Here is a 20,266-nt window from a genome sequence, read left to right on the forward strand (position 1 = left end):
AGTTGAACTATAATTGATAAACAATTTGAAATTTCCTTCGTAAATATCTATAACTTATGTTATTTTGACGTCATTCCTCGTGGAGCATTCTAGTGCTCAGAATACAGAATCGGGCTACAGGAAAATTGCAACAATACAATATGAGATACTCCAATGAGTTGCCAATTAGTGTAGTGCAGCACAGGGTTAGCAGATCTTTCCGGACAGTATGAAATAAACAACACTTGTTATTAGAGCTGCATCAGTGAAAAAGATTACCCAATAACCTGGTTTTAATGAGAATTGTTCAAAACCTGGTGGAAATAACCAGATGAAGGTTTAAGTAGTTGGCGATAGTGCCCATTATCAGACAACCCATGAAATACCAGTCACTTGTATTTACCATAAGAGATAATAAATATTCCAGCAGCGAGAACCACTTTTTGTAAATTTTCATATGGTAGCTCGAATACGGTACTGCATTTTTTCGCGTGGGTCAACGCAAGAGTGACCTTGATAGGAACACAAGATGATACTCGAATGAACTGGGTACGACCACAGTACTACATCTCACGTTGAGTCCAATAGCAAATTGCCGAAATCGCTAATAAAAACTAATGAATGGAAAGATAAATTAATCGGTAATTTATTGATAAATGTCAGCTGATAAATTATTTTCAAAATAATGTTTTTTTGAAGTGCTTCGAATTTGGTGTTTTGAAGTGTCTTTGAGATGCCAGATGGGAAATGTGTGCAGTTGGAGGTGGAGGAACCTCCAAAGGATGCAGGTTAGTTAATGAAGTGGCAAATGCATTAATTTCGCTTATTATGAATATCGGAACATCGTAGCTAGTGACTTGGTTATTTAATAACCTTAATGTATTTATCTGTTATTTATTGTAATGAAATAAAAAATCAAACTGCAAATCTTTTCATTATTCGGTTATGCATAATTAGAAATACCTCAGTGCTATGGTGTAACAGGTCCCTATTAATCCACATATTTTATCATAAATTAATATTTGTAATAAAGTTAAAATAAAATATAAAATTTACAATAAATAATATACAGGGTGTCCTCCCGGGGATCCGCCATTTGACGTTTTGGGAAAACTATGAACAGCTAAGTTATGAAAATTTAGTGTTTTGGTAAGAGTCTTAGGGCAACCCCATCTAAGATATTTTCAGTGACGTCATACTTCCGGTTATACCGGAAGTCGATGCTTGTTTATTTTAAACGGAACACCCTACATATTATTTCATTTTTGGATTTTACGCTCAATTTTAATACAAATTTATCCATATGTTGGCTTTCTTAGAATTAATAGTCTCCGAGATATATGCAATTAAATGTTGAAAGTGCACAGATGAAGGTGTGTGCAGAATTGTCAATTGTTAACGAACGGAATGGTAATTTGTATTTCTTTTTTGCCACAATTCGGTAAAAGTTGTATATTTTAGTATACTGCCAACCTTTGCCTAATATTTTCTATAGGGTACGTACAAAAGTAGAGCCAATTTGGACATCAAAAAATGATCAAAACTTAAACATTTTAAATAAAACCCTTATATTATTTTGATATATTAGGTCGTGTAGTATGAAATGAGTAGAATTGAATTGAAACTTTAGTCATTTTTTTTCATATGAAATGTTTTTATTGTCAATCGAAATATGCACCACCATTATCAATACACTTCTGCCATTTAACGGGAAGTTCATTGATTCCCCTGCTGTAAAAGCCTGCAGGCCGGGAGTCGATAAACTCTTGGAAGGCAGCTTTGACAGCCTCGTCGGAGTTGAATGTTTTCCCTACCAAGAAGTTATCCAAATTTTGAAAGAAGTGGTAATCAGTGGGTGCTAAGTCGGGTGAATACGGTGGATGACGAAGAGTTTCCAATTCCAACTCCTGTAGCTTGGCCAAGGTGACTTGTGCGGTGTGTGGCCGAGCGTTGTCGTGCAACAATAGCGGTGCGCTTCGATTGACTAATCTTGGCTGCTTAACCGTCAGTTGCCTCATCATTTCGGTCAGTTGTCGGCAGTAGATATCAGCCGTAATCGATTCACCAGGTTTCATGAAGCTGTGATGGATGACACCTGCGTTGGACCACCAAACGGACACCATAAGCTTCTTTTGATGAAGATTTTTTTTCGCACAATGTTTTGGTGGTTCATCTTGATCCAACCACTGCGATGAACGTCTGGTATTGTCATATAGGATTCATTTCTCATCGCAAATAACAATCCGATTCAAAAATGGATCGTTATTATACCGGCACAACAAAGAACAACAAAGAACAAGCTTCGAGACGTCGTTTTTTCTGTATGTCGCTCAATTCATGCGGTACCCACTTGTTCAGCTTTTTCACCTTACCGATTTCAGCCAAATGAGTCAATATTGTTTTTTTGGTTACACTGAATATTAACGATAATTCGCTTGCACTTTGACGTGGATTCGCTTCCACCACGCTTCCACACTTTCAGATAATCGTTATCCACTTGAGTTTCAGGTCGTCCACGTGGTTCATTTGTTCAGGTTAGTTCAGGTCAAAATTGCCAGAACGAAATTTCATGAACCAACGAGATACTGTTTGCTGTGAAGTGACTTCAGTACCAAACACATCATTAATATTGCGAGCCGTCTGAGCTGTTGTGGTTCCACGGTGGAACTCATATTTCATTAACACACGAATTTCACTGTTTTGCATGGCTGCACAAAATTTTTTATAAAAATAAAAGTTTTCAATAATTTTTAACACTTTAAACTCTGATCGAAAGAGGAAGAATGTGCCTTTTCCACATAAAAAAGTCAAGTCCAAATATAGATTTAGAGTGAAGTTATTCGCAGTTGAATGTGGCATTTCAAGAATCTACTCATTTCATACTACACAACCTAATATTATGAAATTACGTCCAAAACAAACCTATGTTCATATTTGATTACTCTTGGCACCTTGTTTTTGAGTAATTTTTTCTTTAAAACTATTAATTCTAAGAAAGTTAATGTATTAATAAATTTGCATTAAAATTGAACGTAGAATCCAAAAATGTAATAATATATAAGAAGTTTCATTTAAAATAAGCAAGCAAGCAAGTACGACACCACACTTCCGGTTGTACCGGAAGCGTGGTGTCATTGAAAATATGTCAGATGAGATCGCCCTAAGGCTTTTACCAAAACACTAAATTTTCGTAACTTTGCTACTCAAAGTTTTCTCAACACACCTAATGGCGATTCCTGGTGGGATACCTTGTATATTATATTATTTACTATTTTATAGATATTGTCATAGAAGTTTACTACAACAAACCACAAAGTTTGTTTCGTCTTACTTCTCTTTTTTCATTGGAAAAAGCTCGGAAAAGCGACAGGTGGTGTAAAAAGCGGTTTCCGGAAACACTCCGCTACAATTTTCTGTGGAGAAAAACTGTCTGTCACAAAATGAGAATTTATTTTATTATTTACTGAAGTTTTATCGAGCCATTTGATGAAAATAAGACCTAGGAGCGGAAAGAGGTTCAAATAATTTCAATCTTAATGGTTGTCTATGGCAATTCCGGGTATTTCAGTAATATTTTTATAATAAATTTAGCAGTGTTTTAATATTATAATTAATATTATATTTAATATTAACTTAGTTACTGATCAGCAATAGAGTTCAAATATTATCTGATAGACTAATTTCAAACAATAAAGGCACACGTTGGCCAGCACGCTCACCAGATTTATTCCCATTAGATTATTATTTATGGGAAATTATGAAGAACTTAATGTATAAATTTGTACCCATCGACGTTAATGAATTACAAAGGAAAGTCATAACAGCTCTAAGAACCAAAATAAAAAGGGGCCTTTTAAGATCAATGCAGTGAAGGGTGAACCCTTCAAGCATCTCTTATTTTAACCATAATCTAATGGGCTTATAAAACTCATTATTCCAGGCTCAGGATGCATCAAAATCCGGTACATTCAAATCGTTCTTCTGTTCTTCCTACTGGTAATCATGCTCAATATGAGGCTTTGTCTCTCCATTGGTATCGTGGCCATGACTACGAACGGTACTTCCAGCAATCCTGACGTGCCAGTAAGTCAGCGCCAGGAAAATCTGCTATATTAGTACTATTAAAGCTGTTTTGTAGTACTACAAGTGGGACAATTCCAATATAATTTTGTCTTCGTTCTATTGGAGTTACGCAGTTTTGCAATTCGTGGCAGGAAATTTCATTCATAAATTTGGAACTAAAAAGATCTTATTTGTTGCGACATTTATGAATGCTTTGTCGTCAGCATTGGTAAGAAATAGTGATCACATTACGGACTTAATGGGCTACATGTAAATCTTCTTTTCGTTGTAGATACCAGTGACAGCACAACACGTTGGAGCGAACGGAGTAATGGCTCTGAGGGTTGTACAGGGTCTCTTTCAAGGTTTTCTGTTACCCTGTATGAATGGCGTGCTAGGAAGGTGGCTCCCGCCCCACGAATTATCATCCTGGAGCTCCGTTGTATTCGCAGGTCCATTATGCAGTCTTGGGTCTTTCCCCTTACCAACTGTCACCCCTTTGTAGGCTATCAAGTAGGGGCGATACTATCTTCAGTAATAACCGGGTATCTATCGGCCTCCTTATGGGGCTGGCCTGCAGCTTTCTATTTATTTGCCCTGTTGGGCTTTGTATGGTGCATATTCTGGGTGATTTTCAGCGCCGAAACCCCGGCGGCCCATTCCAGTATAAGTACTGAAGAGCGAAAATATATTGAGCATTCCCTCGGCCAGCAGAATGACCACTTGGTATGGCCGCAGTTGAATCCTCTGATCGAGTTTAGAGGGTGATTCATTAACAATGAAATATCCGAAAGATGGAAATATTACATGTCAAATGAACGACAATTGAAGAAAATGTGCCTTATCTGAAAGTTGATAATTTCGGATATATAAAGGGTGTTGAAATTTTAATTCATTTTTTGGCCATTATTCTGAAAATATCTCAGTTAAATACTTGAAAGTTTGTAAAACTATGTTTTTCATGTGTTTTAGAAAGCAAAAATAAACTTGGTTTGTTTCTCGTTTAATTTCTCGTCTTATTAAAGTGTTAGTTAAATAGTTTTTTCCCAAAACGGATCGACTTATCGAAATGACATAAGAATACTTAATTACTGGAAAAATTATCGCCCTTTCAAATTTTGAATGAAATTTCATGTTAAAAATACAGGACAAAAAGTTATTAACAGTAAATTCTCTAAAATTGACCATAAGCGGCGCTCTCTTTTAGCAACGCGAAAATTGCAAAACATTTTATTCCTCACCTAAAAAAAATAATTTTACAAATTTTCGAGTGCCTAACTTAGATATTTTTAGACTAATGGCAAAAAAATGAATTAAAATTTTAACTTTAAACATCCTGAATATACTGAAACTACTAACTTTCAGATAAGGCATATTTTGTCCATTCGTGATCATTTGACGTGTAGTATCTTCAGCTTTCGGTTGTCTCATCGTTAATGCATCACCCTGTATATGAACATGTTATTAGTTAGACAAGAAGTCAATTCCTTGGATGGCCATTATGAGGTCCGTACCGTATTGGGCAGTAATCATTGCGGCCGTCGGGGAATCTTGGACCACTACGTTCTTAACTGCTGAGTTACCGAGCTACTTGAGCTATGCTGTTGGGTTGAACATTAAAGATGTAAGTGCGCATGGGGAGCTTACTAAGAAGTATTGAATAAATGGGAAGCTAAATTAGATTTTTTTCAGTATTTGCAGGGTATAGATGGCTTCTTGTATTCAGGGTGTTCCGAGTTTGACAGAAAACGTGGGCATTGTTCATTAGAATAACGCATTTCAATTATCAATTTAACAAAGCAATTCAAAAACTTAAATTTATATCTGACTTAAATGATGCTAACTCTCAATGTCAAACAACTAATAAAATAATATGAACCGTTTCATGGCCAAATGTCTTAAAATTGCGATATCGGGTTAAAAAAAGACTTTAAGTCCGCCATTCTGAGAAATAACTATCAATTTATTGATACCATTTTAAAGCTTGAAAAAATACCTTTTGTTAATAAATCCTAATCTACTATACTTTTCATTACAAAAAAAAGTAAGTTTATGCCATATCTCAAAAATGACAGCTGTCAGAAAAATCTAGTTAATCTGTCTTTTTTACAGCAAAAATTATCTACAATATTCGTATTTACATAGTTTTTTTAAAACCAATAATTACACGGCTAGATCGATTGAAAGAAATCGACAAAATTTGATTTTTGTCAAACATCTAGTAAGCCATTGACTTTTTTCAAAAAACCAAAGGTGGCTTTAAATTGATCTCGGAAAGCTGTAACTCTTTCTCCGTTTAACTGACTTCGTAACTGCTAGTCTCCGAAATCTCTTCACTAATCATCGAAAAAAAACCTCGCCTTGCATATGAAACACATGTATTTGATATTAGTAGGTTTCAATAAATGCTTAATTGAGCCCAACTGGGTCAAATTGATAAATGTGAAAAAAAATTTAGTTCGCCATTTTTTCAAGAAACAATAATTTTTTTCAATTGTGGCACATATCCTTTGTAAATTATGCAACAATATAAAATAATGTAAAACACGCATACATTAGGTATTGCTACAGTACTCATTGGCATGATTCAGCGGCGGCTCCTGAGGTCGCCTCGTTCGTTAAGAACTGATGATAAAACTCACCTACTGCACGTAAATAACTATTAACAGTTCTATGGAATAATAGATTTAAAAGCACGTTGATGGAAAAACGACTAAACTAATTGTAACTTTTAGAGCAGTTTATTTACTGCAGCTCCAACCGTGGGGGCCCTTATTGGATCGCTCCTCTACAGCCCCATCGCTGGATACACCATAAGGAAGGGGTGGATAACTACCCGCAGTTCCAGAAGAATTTTCCAAGGGTTTAGTGCGTTTCTGTTGCAGTGAAACATCGACGTTTTGGCTAACTTAGCCTCTCTCATTCTAGGCATGTTTTCCGTGTCAATAGGATTCCTGTCCCTCTCATACGTCGAGGATCGAGTGCTCATAGCAGTACTACTAATTGTGTCCTACACTGCATCGTCAGCAGTAACTTCCGGTCACATAGTGAATCTCATTGACCTATCACCGAGATATGCAGCTATTTTATCAGGGATTTCGAACGGAATCGGGCAGCTGATTGCCATCTTTGCGCCAATATTGGTGCACTTTATTGTGGTTGATGAGGTCAGTATTAGAGAGCTTTAATAGGAAATAGTTATTTTGATGTGAGCGTGTGACAAAGTGATTTCAAGGGTAAAAAACACTTTATCACACTGGACTGCTGCTTAGCGTTGCGTATGTCGGTTAGCTGCGATCGGCATGTGGTAAAGTACCCCTTTCAGCGGTTGTTAGGTGAATGACTATTACACAAGGGAGGAAAAGTGCTGCTTTCAGTCCAACGATAACGTGATCAACTTTGAAAAAGCGCGTTTTTTCCGCTGTGTACTTTTATGTGAATTTTTATTCGAATAATGTTAAAGAGAAGAATAGTAGTAAATTGCGCCGGGAGTTAAAAAGTTCGCGTGGGAAACAATGACTTTTCTCCCTTGCAATAATTTTCTGGTATATTTATGAGACTTTGGGCGGCTGATAATTTCACTTTCTAGAAAGTTTTCCTCCTGCATGTGAGGGAGAAAAATTCTTCTATGTAGGTATAACAAAATCCTGACGACCATTATTTTAGGGTAACCGGTTCTCTTGGAGATACACATTCTTCTTATCGGCGATTATCGGATCGGCTGCAACAATCGTATTCATTGTGTTTTGCTCCGCCGAAAGGCAGTGGTGGGATGATGTGGATAAAATCAAGATGGAGCGCAAAACTAAAGAGGATAAATCAAATCAAGGCGAAAGCAATCCAGGGTTTGAAGAAAATGACGTGGCATGTTGATCGCTATATTATTCAGTATTATTCAGCTATATAAATTCTTTATTGTTATACTTCGTTATCGCTAAAAAATAAATAAACTTTACTCGTTTTAACTAAATTTTATATCAATTTCCTCACTCTACACCATCTGCGGTTCAAAGTTACTGTAGTGGACACTCTCCTGCTAAACCGACATTATTAACTCATTAATTCTTCTATGAATTTCATTAAAACTTTATACGAGGCATTAATAATTTATAAAACATCGCCTGTGTTAAACTTTGTGTCCGGATAGTTTATAAAATGGGGGGACGGAATAAGTCTGTAGGCAGTAGGAAAAATGATGGATTAGCCCTCTTGCCGAATTCATTTTAAAATTCTACATAAATTATGAAGCTTCTACAGAGCGTTTTTTAGCGGCACACAGGATTTCACGTGGTAAAATTTTAATCTCGTCTTAGCCTCTGTTTTACCGCACCTAAAGGAATGAAATGAACTAAATTAAGAACACGCACATAAAGTTCTTAAAAATGCAATCGTTTCCTTCGAGTCTACATTTTTCACCCTCTTTAACAAGTCATTTAACGAACAATTGTATTAATGACCGCGATTAATAATCGAGAATATTTAATAGAGACAATAAAGTTGGGGCTAATATTCGCTCGTTAATATATTCGTCAGTTACAACATTTTTTCCGTCGAATAGATCGCAAAAACATTGTAACCATTTCTACAGATCACTCTACTTGTTCCAAGTGGATTTACACTTTAGTAAGCGATCGAAAATCCTTATATCAAAAATGGAAGTACTAGAAACTCATCACGTGTCAAGAATAGGTGTCTTGATTGGCCAGAAACAAGCACAACGTGTTCGAAATCATGCATAAATGCAGTTCATTGATAAACGATCTTGTATTTGTTAAAGGCACTTGCTGATAGTCACAGGAAATGTTCTTATGAATATGAAATGACTTATTACAGGCCTTTGGGAGTTAACGGAATCCGTAGATGGAAAATTATAGTTTTAATGTATTTTTGTTTTATGGAAAAAAACCTGGCATTGTAAAAATATTTTCAACTTGCTACGACTTCCGATTAAACCGGAAATTGATTTTTACTTCATTTTTTTAAATGAAATATGAGAGTTTTTTTAGTGAAAACGTGCTTTTTGTTGAAAATGAACATAAGTTTCTTAATATAACATAGTACCGGTTTTCAACCGTTTTTGATTAATTTTGATTTTTACGACTTTTTCGACACTTGTAGAGCTTTACTAAAATTCAATTATCTACAAAACTATTTGACATAAATTGATAAAGTAAATTTTAAATTGCTGAAAAATTAACAAATTTAATAAATAATAATAATAAACTATTTTATATTGCGTAGATAATAGGTACATCAGCGCACCATTACACGATCAAGTTGTTTAATGTTTATTCTGATCGTTTGCTTTGTTTTTTACAGTATCAGGTTTTCCCACAAAACAAAAATAAAAACTTCAAAAATACATTAAACTTGTAATTTTCCATATACGGATTGTGTCCACTGCCAAAGGCGAACCCTATATGTAGGGGCCCAAGAAATTCAACGAAAATATTTCTACAACTGAATATACGGGGTGTTCACCAACTCTGCGGCTAACTGAGTCATATTTCCTAGTTGGGGAAGCAGTGACCGGTCATTTGGCTGACAAAATGAATTTCTCCTCAAAAAACACATTAACCGAGATTTCCAAGGGTATTGGCCAACTGGATGCTATTTTGGCACCGATGCTCACGCAGCGTATGATGGCAGAATATGTTTTTTGTAATACTTTATTCTCTTCAAAGAATTTTAATTGTGTAGGGTTCGCAGACTGATGCAGCTCGGTGGTAAAAAAAGGTATTTATAGTGTCCGGTTCTCTGACTCCTTTCGATTGGTTTGCTTGGGATAGGGGGAATGGCGGGGTGAAGTAGATGGAGGGAGGAAGCTAGCAGAGACTAATGCAACAAATAAGAGCATTAAAAGAAACAAATGTGCTGAATTAAAAGAAAAACTTGCTTACAGGCAGCTCTCTTTGTTAACCTCATTGAAACCCATTGGCCTGTTTTAAGCACACCGCAAGGTTTTTAAAAATAGATATATAATTATAGTGTATTTCCCATCCACTGCTTACATTTCTGATAACAACTAGCCACGTGTTTTGCGCATTCTAACACACACATTCGCTTCAGCGACAGTCTGCTTTCACTCCAGTAATATATGAAAATTTATTGATATGAGTAACAAATCATTCACACTAAACAGATCTAAATTAATACGAAATCTCCACTAGTTCTTCAATATCCAAAACATATTTCGAAGTATTTCCTAATCTTATCAGCGAGTATAAGTGCGAATATCAATTTAAATTAAAAACTAATGAATTTCGACGTCCTTGCATGTATATAGTTAATAAAGCAGACAAATCTTACGAAGTTGAACTGGTTTAGTGATATCATTTGGTTTATTGTTATGTCTATAATGACTTGTCATTAGGATTGTTTTATATATGTGATGATTGATATTACAGAAGATACTGATTACAGCTTCGGCAAGACTGTAAGGTGACACATTTTTATTAAAGAATGGATAGCGGTATTGGTGAGTTCAAAGAACCTGAAGGTAAGCTGATTTTATAGCTGACAGCATTCGCATGTCTCTAATACTATAATTGCCCAAAAAATCCTAAAAAATGTGATGTTTAGTGTTACAAGCCTTTATCATACTGTAAAATAAGGTTAGATATATATAAATTTATACATGGTATTGATTTCAAAACGAACCACCCGAAATATCTCCTGATGGGGAGGAAAATTTTAAATAGTAAAACAATCGTCTATTTAGATATCTAAGGGGAAGTTTAATTTAGCATTACAGACAATTTTATCAGTCATCCTCTCACTCCCAGCTACCCTCACTGTGATATTTCAAATCGCACCCTCCATCGAGTGCCTCACCATTGTAAGCGGAATTCAATTTACTATGCAACTATACTGAAGAAATATAAAATTGGTTAATGGAGTTGGGAGTAGAAGAAAAAATGTGTAAAGAACTTATTAAGATCAAGTAATTCATTTTATTAAGTGTTCAAAATGTGAGCCATTATTAGCAAAGTAATAATAAAGTCTGTTTTAAAATTCTTCGCGAACATTGGCCAAAGTTTGTCCAGTAATAATTCCACATTCCAGAATTCTATCTATCAATTATTGAACAGTTCCAAGTGAAGTTCTAACTAGATTGCTTTTTAAATAACCCCACCAAAAAAAGTCTAGTGAATTGAGACCTGGAGATCGTACTGGCCATACTAATTCACGTTTTCTGTCACTCCGTTTCTCCGGAAATCGTTCATTAAATCATTTTCGTAGCAGACTGTATTATCGCTTCGCCAATAACGGCTCACATTTTGAGCACTTTATAAAATGAAGTACATGATCTCAATAAACTATTTGCATTAGTACACATTATATTTCCTTCTAACTCTCGTCTCCGCTAACCAATTTCAGATTTCTTGATACAGTTTCATAGCAAATTGTATTCCACTTGCAATAGTGTACCGCTTGATGGAGGGTACCACTTGAAATATCTAAGTGAGGGTAGCTGGGGGTGCGGGCTGATTGATATAATTCTCTCTAATGTCTAAAACTTTTTTTTATTATTTTAAATTTTTTCTCCTAATCAATTCTCCTAATGGAAAGATATTTTGGGTGATCCGTTTTGAAATGAACACCCTATAGTAGAAATTCATAGTATGAATTTATAATATACGATATGGGCCCACTTTCAACCGTTTCCGAGATTTCGAGTTTTAAATTTTGTACCAAAAGGCACTTAGTACGTTTCGTTTGACCAGTACCTGATATCCATATAACTTTTCCATCCCTATAAACTCTTTTAGCGTCATGTATAAGAGTCCGCTACGTTCAAACGGCCCTTCTCTTCTACCTAATGGGAATTTCCTACGCTATAAGATCAATACTGTCCGTAGCCATAGTGGCCATGGTTGACACCAACAGCACTAATATCAACAACATTCCCGTAAGTACCAGAAGATAACCTCACTACTGGTGGTATTAGTCTTCATTGCTACAGACATTCGAATGGAATAATACTGGAGTGTTACTCTCCTCATTTTACTGGAGCTATGCGGTACTGCAGTTCTTTGCAGGGCCAATAGGGTATATGTTTTCACCTAAGTTGATTCTGATTATTGCAATGCTGGTTAATTCAGGTGGGTACTTATTGCTCGAGAAATTAAGGGCCTAAAGATCAAGCGCCTGGCAACTTTATCTGAGAAATAAATCCTATAGATACTCACGAATGCGCAGGCTTAATTTTCTTGTTGCTATAGAAACTATTCTCCTGGTAAAATTGTTGGTGTTAATTAGTAGTACTGATAGCAAATATATCAACGTCTTGGCAGCTTTATCCATGAAAATGGCGAAATTAGCCCCTTGGGGTTTCATCCCTGGAAATTATCCATCGCTATGGAGATCACCTTGTTAATAAAATTGTCGTCACGATTTTGATATATTGATGCATAGAGAGGATTTTGCTTATGTGAGCTTTCTCTATTGTCCTGCTGTTACATTTTCATCATCCTTCTAGGAACATGCTTACTGTTCCCCGTTCTCAGCATCCGCCTAGGCTTAGGAGGGGCGATCTTATGCAGAGTTTTCCAAGGTCTTTCTCAAGGCTTTATCATCCCTTTAAACCACACCCTGCTGGGGAGGTGGGCTCCTACCAACGAAAGGTCATGGATAAGTACTACGGTATATTCTGGTACACCTTGGCCTTATTCATAGGACCAAACTGATCGTGTTTTTTGGCACAATCTGTAAAATTGTGAAATTTTCCGTTTTAGGTTGTAGCTTCGGCACCATCATCTCAATGCAAATCACCGGTTATCTCTCTTCAACTCGCTTCGGGTGGCCTGCTTCTTTCTACCTTTTTGGGGGTTTCGGAGTGGGTTGGTGCGTTTTATGGTTGTTGTGGGGAGCTGATAGGCCTGCGACCCATAAAAGTATTAGCGCGAAAGAGAGGAGGTATATTGAGGAGTCTTTGGGACAAGAAAATGATGGAAATTTTACGGTAATTGGGATATTTTTCCAGACCAGCAAAATCCAGTGGAAATCAATGAAGAACATATTTCAATTTTAGGTTGCTTGCTCATATTAAATTTGGAAAGCGAACAGTTTCAAGATTTGCTGTATATTCATCGAGTAGTCCAGTATTCATTCAGTGGTGTTGAAATAGTTTCTCGTATTTTAGGGCATCAGGCTGCCTTGGAAAGCCATCCTAACATCACTGCCCTATTGGGCAATCGTTGTTGCAGCCATCGGCGAGTCCTGGGGTAGCACCTTCTTACTCACAGAGATTCCGACATATCTCAGCAAAATGACTGATATCGAAATCGAAAAGGTCTGTGGAAGTGTAAGAATAATTTTAAATACAAAAACATATTGCCATTTGTTAGAACGGACTGTACTCTTCAGCACCATACGTCGTAGCTGCAATTTTTACAGTCGTCTATGGTCCAATAGCGGATTATATGATAAGCAAGAGAATGATTTCTAGGAAATCGGCCAGAAGGCTTTTTCATGGAATAGGTTTGTACTCATTACGTAAATGAATTATCGTTGTTTAGCTTGAACTAACCTGATATGATTTGAACCTTTGATAAATGAAATTTTCAAAACGTACCCGTTCACTTGATGACTTCCCGAAATGGCCCGGTGGTACCAAACTGGATGGTGTGGGATTTGGGATAACTCTATTACCCTTTAAAATCACCCCTTTCCTTCTCGTAGTTTTCTTTACTATTTTTTCTCATCTCATACTGTGTGAGTTTTCTCCCTGTTATTTCATGCTTCAGCCTCAATTCACTTGCTCTCACTTTATCCCGTTCTATTTCTCATTCAGAACACACTAGCACATGCTTTGGAGCGTCACCATCTGGAACTAATCTGGATTAATCAGAACTAACTTTTTTTGCTACAGAGGTCTGGAGAAATGCATTTATGCACGTTAGGCCTTGATGGTTCGATGTTGGTGGGCCCGATAGTGTGGAACACATGGTTTCAGGTTAAGATTTGAATATCCACTAAAAACTCATTTCATCCTCGGGACTGCTGCATAGCATTATTTCGGGGGAGAGAGGGCTGCCTTCCCGCTGGTCTTTTCTTCGTTAGTACTTTTTCTCTGCGTTTGTCTTTAGTTCCTTTCTTTGTCTTTTTTCTTCTTTATCACTTCCGCTATCCATTTTTCCATCACTTTCCAGCTTTTTTTGTTCTCCATCATGGTCTCCACGACGTTGGTGGCCGTTATCGTTCTTCCTATCTCTCTCTTCGTTTTCCTTCTTTGTTTTTCCCAGTTTTTACACTGGAAGAACGTGTACTCAGAGTCATCACTCGCTCCAGCAGGCGTCTGTTCCCCGGATCCCGAATCTGTGCAGGTATCGGGCGCAGCTTTTGTGTACCGTCAGGAAGTGCATCGTGTAGTGATTGACCTCTCCGTGCCTTCTTTCCGTTCACTCTGTTATTCTAGGGGTTACCTTTCCCGTTCACTTCTCCTTCGAAATTTCGTTTCGCTTCTACTACTGATTTATTGTGTCCTCTTTCACGTCTCTGCTTCCACCTCCGCGTGATCGAACTTCCTCTTTCTCTCCCCTATTGTCTGATCGAAGGGAATCTTCAACGGTAGTACTTCTAGCATTACTGTTCTCCCATTCGGTAGGCATTGCACTTTGACTAACCTGAATTAATCCGAATTAACCCTTTTTTGCGAGGAGGTGGAAATCTTCAAAGACACACAGCTGCCGATGTTATAGCAGGGTAGCGTGGGATTTGAGCGCAAGCTAATGCACCTACTTACTAAAATCACTTCCCTTCTTCGTTCCCGGTATCACCTTTCGCCATTGCTTCGGGGTACCTTCCATCCCACCTCGCGGATTAAGCGCCGCCCAAATCATTCGTTACTTCAGCATTGTTCCTTTGTTCGTTCTCCCTCTCTCTCTTAACTCACATTATCCTTTCTACCATTCTTTCAAATGCCATCCACTTCTCCTCTGTCTCCACCAATTCATGCCCGATCGTTCTTCGGTCCAGGTTGAGTCCCCTTCCCCTGGTCTCCACACGATCATCCTCCCACTCCGGACACTCCCACAGCGTGTGCTCCAGGGTGTCCGTCACGCCCTGTACTTCGTCCCCGTAGAACTAATAGTGGTCACTTTTTTTCACTCACATATTTACCGAACATATTGTGCCCTGTAAACACCTGCGATAACACGTACCCCGACCTCGTCCACTTTCACTCAAACTATCGCTTTACACTAGACACGAGCACCTTTATCCATCCGGTATTCTTCGTCCATTCTCTCTCCTACTCGCCTAGCATCCATTTTCTCACCTCACCTCTACATTTTTTGTCACGCTTCCAGATCATCCTCCTCTCTTCCATCCGTATCCGCACCAGCGATATTTTGGCTAACGCCAGCACCGCCGAGCTCAACCTGAACTAACCTGCACTAACCCGAACTAATTAGCACTAGCCTGAACTAATAATTTTTTCCAAGGTTGAGGGGAATTTTTAACAGACTTTGGGGGCTTGGCACAATGCGATTTAATTTGCCCTCTTTGGGCTGGGTTGGCGCTCCCATCCGGGACTTACCTCTTTTTTACCCAAACTAACCAAAACTGACCTGAACTAGCCTGAAAATTGAAGATTAATACCAGTAAATATCCAAATACATATTAGTCATTTGACCGATATAATAGCGTTTTGGCAATATCGTCGCTTTAGATAAATTAGTTTACAATTACAGTACGAGTAACGATAGGGGCCTCGGAATTGATTACATGTTTGAATATCGCGACAATGTAGGAATAATTCATAATTTGCTAGACACAGTGTATCACAACGGGGGTAAATTATTGTTAAAACCGATTACCGATTAATGTGAACCATTGTAATGCTTAAACAATTGCAATTTATTATATTAAATACACATTTATTTGTATACCTAAATCGCGATTAATGAATTTCGGAAAACTTTTGTGTAACTGAGTTAATTACACAGGTACCGCGAGTTCCTCGCGTAAAGAGAAGGTGAAGAGGGACTGAACGCTCGAATCCGAATGAGGGTCTGTAATGAACTTAAATATTTCGTTGCTGTGTGAAGCAAACCCATGGGAGAAACTCATGTTTTTACAAAGTTCTGGAAAATTGACAAGCTCTCTTATATTCCTTATATTCTTCAGAAAATCCCTATTTTTCGTGGAATTCACCCTGAAAAATTACGTTTTAATACTTCAGGAGCCTTCATACCTGCAGCAGCTTTAGTGTGGTTGGCTTATGAGGAAAACCGATGGGGAATAGCAGCGCTCCTTATAGTAGCAATAAGTCTTAATGGAGCAATGTTCTGTGGATATAATGTGAACCATATTGACATATCTCCCAGGTTCTCAGGGACACTTTTCGGGATTTCCAATGGCGTCGGACAAACTCTGGCCACTTTGGCACCAGTGCTCGTGGAGTTTATTGTGTATGAAGAGGTAAGGACGTGTATTTCCAATAATTTATCCACGCTTCACTTAATTTATTCCACGACGCTTCACCATACCAACATCGCTATTAGTTTGTTATTAATCGCCTCTAGATTTAGTTAGCCGCAAATGAATCTATAAACCCGACTTTAAACGACCTCCATCAACCAAATGCTTACAACGCACTTAACGGAAATAAATTCCAAGCCGCTCCCAATTGAAATTCCAATTAGCACCACCAGTTTAGGGGATATTTGCTCAGCAACAAATAGCGCCTCCTGTTCAGCTAAGGAGCTCCCATCTGTTTAATGAAAATCTCGGAAACTGGGATATTTATTATCCCGTACCTAGCTGGTCGACAGCAGCCTAAAATGCATTTGTGTTAGCTAAGAACTTTACAAGTTTAGGTCGCATTTGAAAGGTTTTTATTTGGAGTTTTTAATTATTGGGTTTAATTAATTATAATTGATTTAATTTCGTTAATTACTTAATTGGTTTTGCTAATTATCTAAAACTATTAGGTGTACAACTTTGCTTCCGCCGTTTTTTTTCCGAATTTCGCGATTTTATTGTAAAAAACTAATTATACCTTTAGGATCCAAAGTATTGTCCATCGCTGGCCACTACTTTCTCCCATCTTTCGGGCAGCATACGAATCCCGTGTTGAAAAAATTGGACATCTTTTGAAGCGATCCACGATTCTATCCAATTTCTTACTTCTTCATAAGACCGGAAGTGTTGGTCAGCTAGCCCATGTGCCATGGATCGAAACAAGTGATAATCAGAAGGAGCTAGGTCAGGAGAATATGGCGGGTGGGGTAGGACTTCCCATTTCAATGTTTCCAAGTATTTCTTGACCACTTGCGCAACATGGGGTCGAGCATTATCGTGCTGCAAAATCACTTTATCATGTCTCTCGTTGTATTGCAGCCGTTTCTTTTTCAATGCTCGGCTCAAACGCATTAATTGGGTTCGATAAAGAGCACCTGTGATTGTTTCAGTTGGTTGTAACAGCTCATAATATATTACGCCGAGTTGATCCCACCAAATACAGAGCATGATTTTGGAACCATGAATAGACGGTTTGGCCGTCGACGTGGAAGCATGGCCGGGATATCCCCAAGTCTTTTTGCGTTTGGGATTATCGTAATGAACCCATTTCTCGTCCCCAGTCACAATACGATGCAGAAATCCCTTCCGTCTTTGCCTTGCAAGCAACTGTTCACAAGCGAACAGACGCCTGTCAATATCTCTTGGTTTCAACTCGTACGGCACCCAATATCCTTGCTTCTGAATCATTCCCATGTCTTTGAGGCGTTTTGAGATTGTTTGTTGAGTCACTCCCAATGATTGTGCCAATTCTTGTTGACTTTGACACGAGTCTTCGTCAAGTAATGCTTCCAAGTTCGCATCTTGGAAAACCTTCTTTCTTCCACCGCTATGTTGGTCTTCGACGTGAAAATCACCGTTCTTGAAGCGCTGAAACCACTCACGACATGTCCTTTCACTAATAGTGGCTTCCCCATAAGTATCTGAGAGCATTCGATGAGCCTCAGCAGCAGATTTCTTCATATTGAAGCAGAAAAGTAAAACCTCCCGCAAATGACGAGAATTTGGCTCGTACACTGACATTTTCAATTGCGAATAACTTTATGATGAAGACACAAATAGACTAATATTTTTATGAGGTTATGTTAACAGGTGCCCAAGGCTCCTGCATGCCCACATGGGGTTATTTATTTCGATCATTACTTACCGCTACATACATCTATTCAAAAACGGCGGAAGCAAAGTTGTACACCTAATAATTAAATATCTAATCTATCTAATCGCAGACTGATAAAGCTGTATGGAGGACCATGTTCATCATTGCAGCTATAATCTATGCCGGAACCGCTGTCTTCTTTATCACCTTCTTGTCGGTGGAGAGGCAATGGTGGGATTCGATTATTTGCCCGGGGAAAAACTACCTTCAGAGAAAAGAAGAAAGGGAAAGACTCTGATTAAAAAGCGTAATGCAATTAACTTTGTAATTGCCATAATTAAAACCGTCCTATAAACAGATAATTTTATTTCGCACCTCATAAAACCCTTAAGAGATAATAAAATTAAAGCTGCTCAGGTTTGTGTATTATAGGTTCAATATCCATTTAAGGTGGACAAACTGATCTTAAATTTCTGTCGGAGCAAATAACTTCCCAACTTAGGATTCATCGAGTTCCGCATGAAAAAGAATATGAGATGAAAGATGGATTCTTCACTTACCTAATACTAATATTGGAAACATTCACTGGATCAAGATCTGCTTTGAATGTCCAATTCACCATCAACTCAAACGTTTTTGGTTGAATTTTAAGGGTGTTTGTGCCACACTTATTGCTGTCCGTTTCAGCAAGTCGGTAAGACCACTTGCTGGGCACTGATGCTCGAAGGACCAGCTCTTGTAGTGGTTCCTTAATGCTGATATGAACTGAAAAAGAAGTGAGTGATTTTTAAAACGATTTTATGATGTGTTACAAGTATGGACGAGCTTCGTTCCATTTTTGGTCATTCAACAAGCTTTTACAGCTTTCATTGGTCTTTAACGACCTACATTAATATAAGAGCAAAAGACATGTTAAAAATATGTACAGTGTGGTTTACAGTAGATGGTCCACTACTTTGTTTCAAAAACCGTAAGGTTCTGAAAAAAAGTTTAATATAAAAGTTTTTCACAAATTTTCATATTTTTAATATTTTCGAAATTGTAGGATGATCCAGAAAACCGTGACGTGACAAAAATGTTTGTTTTTTTTAAATGGAATACCTTATGTGAATATATATTTTAGTACGGATACCAATTCTGTTTGTAACTACAGGGTGTCCGGAAATTAGAGGTAAATATTTCAAGAGATGATTGTATGACCAAAAATATGTAGAAAACCTCATATAAGCATAGGTCGACAAATGGACCCTAAGGGAGCTAGACCCTTTTAAAAGGTGAACCCTGAATATGATTTTTTATCGATATATTCGAAAGTTTGAGGTAAAGTTATGAAATTTGGACTGTTAACTCAGATTTTTATGATAAATTAAAACACTTAAACGAAATTTAAAAATCTTATTTAGATGTGTGTTAAACAGGGCCGGCTTAGGCCATTTTAAGCACTAACTTTTTTTATTGTAATTTTTTCTACATTTTGACTACATAAATTGGAAAAGCATGGTTTTCTAGATTAAAAAGGTACTTTTTGTCGACTTCGAAATAAGGCCTCGTTTTCGAGAAATATCGATTTTAAATAGTATGTGCAATGTGTCATGTAACTCGAAAAATTAATTAAGTAAATAATAATTTATTTATTTATTTTATTTTATAAAAATGTCTCAAAATGATCTCCTTCTAGTTCCAAACATAAATTAATTCTTTTTAAAAAGTTTTTTTTTTGCACGTTACGTGACACTTTGCATATGCTATTTAAAATCGATATTACTCGAAAACGAGGCCTTATTTCGAATTCGACAGAAAGTACCTTTTTAATCTAGAAAACCATGCTTTTTCAATTTATGTAGTCAAAATGTAGGAAAAATTACAATCAAAAAAGTTAGGGCTTAAAATGGCCTAAGCCGGCTCTGTTTAACACACATCTAAATAAGATTTTTAAATTTCGTTTAAGTATTTTAATTTATCATAAAAATCTGAGTTAACAGTCCAAATTTCATAACTTTACCTCAAACCGTTTCGAATATATCGATAAAAAATCATATTCAGGGTTCACCTTTTAAAAGGGTCTAGCTCCCTTAGGTTCCATTTGTCGACCTATGCTTATAT

The 20,266-nt window shown here is 37.2% G+C and overlaps 3 protein-coding genes across 3 annotated transcripts in view; 2 read left to right on the forward strand and 1 right to left on the reverse strand.

The window, feature by feature from the left end:
• LOC136411947 (uncharacterized) overlaps positions 1–20,266 on the reverse strand; it is a 103,344-nt gene that overhangs the window by 58,768 nt on the left and 24,310 nt on the right. Inside the window, exon 2 of the mRNA XM_066394746.1 lies at positions 18,724–18,928. Coding sequence (XP_066250843.1) covers positions 18,724–18,928 — 205 coding nt within the window. The remainder of the gene's footprint in view (positions 1–18,723; positions 18,929–20,266) is intronic.
• Positions 573–7,936, forward strand: LOC136411973 (putative inorganic phosphate cotransporter). Its single transcript, XM_066394799.1, has 9 exons — positions 573–767; positions 3,920–4,062; positions 4,118–4,270; positions 4,334–4,493; positions 4,547–4,767; positions 5,510–5,665; positions 6,777–6,909; positions 6,970–7,208; positions 7,708–7,936. Exons 1-9 carry the CDS (start codon positions 713–715, stop codon positions 7,912–7,914), a joined length of 1,467 nt encoding a protein of 488 aa, XP_066250896.1. The 5' UTR covers positions 573–712; the 3' UTR covers positions 7,915–7,936.
• Positions 10,489–18,518, forward strand: LOC136411976 (putative inorganic phosphate cotransporter). Its single transcript, XM_066394802.1, has 9 exons — positions 10,489–10,540; positions 11,814–11,953; positions 12,008–12,146; positions 12,524–12,697; positions 12,780–13,006; positions 13,187–13,336; positions 13,392–13,524; positions 16,229–16,467; positions 18,294–18,518. The coding sequence occupies exons 1-9, from the start codon at positions 10,504–10,506 to the stop codon at positions 18,459–18,461; spliced, it is 1,407 nt and encodes a 468-aa protein (XP_066250899.1). The 5' UTR covers positions 10,489–10,503; the 3' UTR covers positions 18,462–18,518.

This window comes from Euwallacea similis, chromosome 11 (assembly GCF_039881205.1).
Source record: "Euwallacea similis isolate ESF13 chromosome 11, ESF131.1, whole genome shotgun sequence".
Taxonomy (NCBI): domain Eukaryota; kingdom Metazoa; phylum Arthropoda; class Insecta; order Coleoptera; family Curculionidae; genus Euwallacea; species Euwallacea similis.

What these genes read in the sequence shown, in the direction of transcription:
- LOC136411973 (XM_066394799.1), top strand. Translation starts at nt 713, where the DNA reads ATGCCAGATGGGAAATGTGTGCAGTTGGAGGTGGAGGAACCTCCAAAG. An exon ending in ATGCTTTGTCGTCAGCATTG is followed by an intron (nt 4,271 to 4,333) that starts GTAAGAAATAGT and finishes TTTTCGTTGTAG; the next exon opens with ATACCAGTGACAGCACAACA. An exon ending in AAGAATTTTCCAAGGGTTTA is followed by an intron (nt 6,910 to 6,969) that starts GTGCGTTTCTGT and finishes CTCTCATTCTAG; the next exon opens with GCATGTTTTCCGTGTCAATA.
- LOC136411976 (XM_066394802.1), top strand. Translation starts at nt 10,504, where the DNA reads ATGGATAGCGGTATTGGTGAGTTCAAAGAACCTGAAG. An exon ending in CTAATATCAACAACATTCCC is followed by an intron (nt 11,954 to 12,007) that starts GTAAGTACCAGA and finishes TCATTGCTACAG; the next exon opens with ACATTCGAATGGAATAATAC. An exon ending in AAGTACTACGGTATATTCTG is followed by an intron (nt 12,698 to 12,779) that starts GTACACCTTGGC and finishes TTTCCGTTTTAG; the next exon opens with GTTGTAGCTTCGGCACCATC.